This window comes from Berghia stephanieae, chromosome 3, assembly GCF_034508935.2.
Source record: "Berghia stephanieae isolate SIO BIC M18660-M18661 chromosome 3, UCSD_Bste_1.3, whole genome shotgun sequence".
Lineage (NCBI taxonomy): Eukaryota > Metazoa > Mollusca > Gastropoda > Nudibranchia > Aeolidiidae > Berghia > Berghia stephanieae.
This window is the reverse complement of record NC_088362.1, coordinates 29,219,058-29,224,269: the sequence shown is the minus strand read 5'-3', so window position 1 is coordinate 29,224,269 and position 5,212 is coordinate 29,219,058. Positions and strand designations below refer to the sequence as shown.

Genomic DNA, 5,212 nt, shown 5'->3' with positions numbered 1-5,212 from the left:
GGGGGGGGTCGCAAAAGAAAAAATCTCGACTGCACCCGGGATCGATTTTGGTTCCGGTCCCTTTGCGCGTGAATGAGTGCTCTACCAACTGAGCTATCAGGACCCCAATGTTATTATTAGTTCATTTAAATATAGACAAAGATATTGAATGAGGTCTAGTAGAAAACAGGTTTACCGAGGTGGCCTATATTACGTCATGAAACGAATTTGGTTACTTGTGACTCGTGAGGGGAATACAATCACGGAATAAACACCGTGGAAAGCATTGGGAAAACGACGAAACTCTTGGAAATGCGCTATAAAATATGAAGTTTATACTTATATACAACAAGCGAAATTCCCCAGTTTATAAGAGATTTATATTTATTCTATAATTTCCTTTTAGCTTACGTGATAAAAATACACCCACCCCGTCTCTGATTAGCCTTATGAAACAAAAGCTATTCTAACTGATATGAATTTGAAATCTGATCATCAAGTACAAACTCATGTACTTTAACCATTTAATACCAATCATTGAAACAATAATATGGAGAAAAAATAACACCCAACTTTTCAACCATTTCCGGCTAATCCATCAAACTATCAGCCATGGGACACTATCAATCAATGTGCAAAAAACTTTTTTATAGACATGCATGATGGTCAAAACCAATTTAATAAAAGTAGAACAAGACACTAAATTAAAATAACACCATGCATGCTTTCATTAGTAGTAGATATATAGTATCGTAACGACGAGAGAGAGAAAAATCAATGCACTTTGAATTTTGAGTTATTGTGATTTAGGGTAAATAACAACAGAATCTAAACAAATATCACCACAAGGACAAAACATGTGTAGCATGGCTGCCACAAGCCAATTGGATTCAGTAGTCTGATGTCACGCCGCTCGGCCAACGGCGGCCATCTTGGTTCTAACAAAAAAAAAAAAATCATTACTTTTCATTCTTCAAGCTGGCTAGAACTTTTCATGTCTTGTGACCAGAATGTGTTAAAGTCAAAACTTGATCAAATTTATGGGGGTTTTTTTTTCCCTCTGGATACGCTTTTATGCTCGACGGAGAAATATTTCATACGGGCGTCCGCCATTTGTTCCGATAGTTAGAGCGAGTGTTGCTAAGTTACCATGCGTCATTAGGAAGGAAGTGACGTTACGACTATTGAATCTATTGCGCCCTGACAGCCACTCGGTTCTTCATTTGTGCCCCAATTCGGAATCGGGACACGCGGTTGAGTAGTCAGATAAATTATTAAAGTTCTGAATCTCTATATTTTCTTAATAACCAGAATATCCTTGATTGCTCCAAGCATTGTTTAAAGAACAGACCTGTCTAGTCAAAGCAAATAATATAATAAATGTTTATCATTTCCCCTCCTCTATTCCAGCTTTGGTGTTTTAGTCACAGTGATCGAGGTAAGGGGGGGGGGGGGGGGTTTAGTATTTTTCGTCTAGGAAATCTTTAGAGCGAATTCAACTGAAATCCCCATATATGGGCTAATTTTATGTCGATTCAAGTCTGTTTTGGCTGTTTAGATTTTTTGTCTCTCTGATATTAATATAATAATATAATAACCTAAAACTCCTACACTTCTGATGTATTATCCTACTCTTTGAAACTCCAATTTTTTGTCAAAGGAGTGAGTGAGTGACTTACCGGAAGACAGACACGCGTAGTCACTAAGATGGGAATAGTCCAGGGTGTTGGATTTGCACAGATCTGAACGACACATGCAAAACAACCAGTTACTATAAATAGTAGTAATAAGGGAACTCAATACAATGATGGTGACGTCATGATGATGGGATCATTAAATGACGACGTATGATTGGGCGAGAAATGTCATGTGCTCCGTCATGTCTGATGAAGATTAATTGACCTATTTTTTTTAAACCGTATTTTGTTATTGTTAACGTGTGGGGACTGAATTAGGTATTGTTTCGATTGATAGAATGAAGTTGAAGTCACTCAGGACTTTGTTATTGCTTTTTGCCATCCGCGTTTATGAGTAATTCTCACTAAACTGTATAAACCAAACGTTCAAGGTTACTTCGAGTTTTTTGTGTTGGTCCTTCTACTTCCGGATGGCAATGTTGTGAGTTTCTAAGCCAAGCGCATATTGTCTATACATCACAGTTTGTTTGTTTTCGTAAATATTTAATGATAATTATCTCATGATTTTATGAAGTAAAAATTATTTCATGTGAATTGCCTTTTCGGTCATATTATGGTATCTAAGTTTTTCTTGAATATTGAGCTCCTTCCAAACTCTCTGAGAAAATAATATCTCATTTGTTTTGGTAAACTAAGCAAATACCTTTTGATAGGGCCAAGTCATCTGTCGTGAAAATGAGATGCATGATGAATGATGTTACATTATGACCACAAAAGAATTAATCAATCAAACATGCATTCAAACAAGTCAAAATGTTAATAAAATAAAACATGGTATACAAAATTGCCAACTACGAATCACAAGAGCTTTTGACCTGGCTATTAAATCATCGTTCTTTTACTGAAATAGTTTCGCAGTTTATTATTAATAATTGATTGATTCACTCAAGTTCTTACAATATCTGGCTTTAAAATTGGCAACAAAACTGCGTAACTGTGTCTGTTTGATGTGACGAGTCATCTTCTGACTAGTAAAAAAAATACGCTTTGAAAATATTGCGCTATATGAAAATGAAATTTGCTTTTTTCTAAATATCATCAGCGAATTGTAATGCGTCTTCGAGTTTAGATAATAATTTTATAATCAAAACGTGAATTTTGTTTATCTAAATAATTCTTATCTTAAAACCAGATGGTCGTTCTAAGCCATTTTTACAGTTTGGACGATGAGGAAATCGCGTGTTTCTTTGACTGGTCCAGTTACGGAATCGGACTAGGGAGGTAGAGCGTGAAATGTGTTTATTTGAATAATTCTAATCTTCAAATATACTCATCCTTCAAGCCGTGTTTTACACACTATGACGTCACATAGTAATTGGCAGTTTTGTACTTTTCTCAACCGAATAAACACATCATATCATGCTATTGCCAAAAGCATTCCAAATATCAAATTAACGTCAAATCTAGGGGAGGGAAAACTGCCTTTTTTTTTAACCGATAAAAAATCTTAAATTTGGAATGAATAAAACTTTTTTTTTTAATGAATACTACAGTATTCTCTATATCTTTGGAAAACTTCCATTAAAGACTTAAAAATAAAATAAAAATTTTGTTTCCTAGCAATGACATGATGCGTTTATTTATGTCATAAATATGTTAATATCATGTCATGAATATCAAAATGAATTCAAGAATCTTCATATAGTAAGTAAATAGAGCTGCATAATTGCACATATCTACAGCGGCCAAATCGTTCTAACGGCTTTAAAATATTCCAATATGCACTAAATTGTCTCTGCACAATTCAACTCAATCAGATGCAGATGTTAAAGAGCATGTTTTTGTTTCATTTGTTTTGGTTATGGCTTTCTTTTTTTTTTTTTTTGTTGAAAAGATAAATATGGCTGTAGAAATTCTTTTAAACACAGCTTTGTTGATATTCTATCAAAATCAAATTAAATGGTAATATTGAACACAATTATCACTGCATTTAACGGAGATTATTTTCTACTTAAATCTGAAAATAATCAACATGTGCCGTGTTTGATTTAAATATCCACGTATAGAGGAATCTGAAAAAAAAAATTTAACACATGGCAAAATATGAATTAAAAAAGTAAATAGCTTTTATGCTATTCTGATTTTCTCCCCAGAAAGATTAAAGCATGCTGAAATACGGAGTTAATGACCAGGCAGACAGCTGAAAAAAAAAATTAAAATATTGAAATAAATAAAGTATGTTACGTCTAAAACAGACAATTAAAATGACAATAAAGACAAAATGACTTTGATGGCCTCTGGAGTTTTTTTCTTAAAGATCTAAGGACAAAAAGACAAGTCATTCAATTAAAAGTGCGGCAATAATTAAAAGAATGGGCGTGGGGGTTATAAAGCATTTATAAATCGGATGCTCCGTGAATGGATTGTGGAAAAAGCCTTCAAAAGGAGCGAAAGATCACTGCTGGACAAGAGTAAGTATAAGCGGTTGGGGAACTTAGAAAATTATGATGGGATGGAAGATAGTTTCACTTACGACTGTCGTCTTCGTCTCGGCTTGCCCTTTTGCCAAGGGAATATGGCAAGGACGAGTGGGTGCTCGATCGAACAACTGCTGGGATATTCATACAAGGAGAAGAAGCAGATGAAGGAGGGGGTGGGTAAGACATGGGGTAAGTAAAGCGAGAAGATTGACTGAGAGTAGGGGAGATGGGGGCTGTGCTTGAAGAAGTAGCTGCAGCGATCTGCTGGGAGAAGGAGTCGGTCCTGGGGAACTGGTCTTCATTGAAAGAAGAGTGCTTAGTGCTGGAGTAAGCGCTGTCGGATTTAATACTGTTGGATCTCTGAAGACCCGAATGGTGAGAGGGCGTGGCTGGGAGCGACGGCGGAAGATCTGGAATAGTAATGGCGATTCGGCCAGAGGCCTTGGTTACTCGAGCCTGCAAAAGATGAGGGTGGTGGGGGCTTGAGAAGGAATCGTAGGTCTCCGAGTCTGAAACAGCATGTGAGTGGAAAGGGTGGGGAGGGGGAGGGGTGTGCCCTACGCCGTTTCCGGCGGAGGTAGAGGATTTGAGCCACATACTTCCGGGTCCTAGGACGGAGTTTCTCGGGCTGGATGCGAATTCCAGCGGCACGTAGTTAGATCCGGGGATCCTTGCGTGAAGCTCCTGGAGATTGACGTAGTGGCTTGAGGGTTGCTTGCTGGCGTACGTGGCGTGGGGTTGGATATGATAGTCCCGCCGACTAAAGGAGAGGCAGGGTCGCTGTGAGGCGTTGCACCAGGAATATTGTTACCGTTATTCATATTGTTTTTGCTTCCGAAGAGCCTCCTCCGGCCCAGAGAGTTCGATTGATAATCACGATCGGTCTGAGTACAACCCGTGCTTTTACTCGGCGTCAGGCCGACGCTGCCTTTCCTCTTCCGTTCTAAAGTAGAACCTGAAGAATAATCGTCCAAACTGCCATGACTGGGAAGCATTGGATTTTTCCCCATGTGCTTCGGGCCAAGAGGGTCAGCCGATTCTGGCCTTGGGACACCGTCGACTCCATGCTTGGCCAACCGGCTGCCCACAGCAGAGGAACCACTACCGGATGATTTA

The 5,212-nt window shown here is 38.2% G+C and overlaps 2 protein-coding genes across 3 annotated transcripts in view; both read right to left on the bottom strand.

Moving 5' to 3' along the window:
* Nucleotides 1–189: 189 nt before the first annotated feature.
* LOC144966884 (uncharacterized) overlaps nucleotides 190–5,212 on the bottom strand; it is a 5,280-nt gene continuing 257 nt past the window's right edge. Inside the window, exons 1-4 of the mRNA XM_078903589.1 lie at nucleotides 5,020–5,212; nucleotides 4,150–4,876; nucleotides 1,659–1,721; nucleotides 190–296 (exon numbers count right to left, since the gene is read on the bottom strand). The exon at nucleotides 5,020–5,212 is cut by the window's right edge and continues 257 nt beyond it. Coding sequence (XP_078759715.1) covers nucleotides 190–296; nucleotides 1,659–1,721; nucleotides 4,150–4,876; nucleotides 5,020–5,212 — 1,090 coding nt within the window. The remainder of the gene's footprint in view (nucleotides 297–1,658; nucleotides 1,722–4,149; nucleotides 4,877–5,019) is intronic.
* The window catches only part of LOC144967491 (uncharacterized), a 618,402-nt gene continuing 616,672 nt past the window's right edge, over nucleotides 3,483–5,212 (bottom strand). For both annotated transcript variants that reach the window (XM_078904810.1, XM_078904811.1), the window contains one exon: nucleotides 3,483–5,212. This exon is cut by the window's right edge and continues 788 nt beyond it. The gene's annotated coding sequence lies outside the window, so the exon portion shown is untranslated.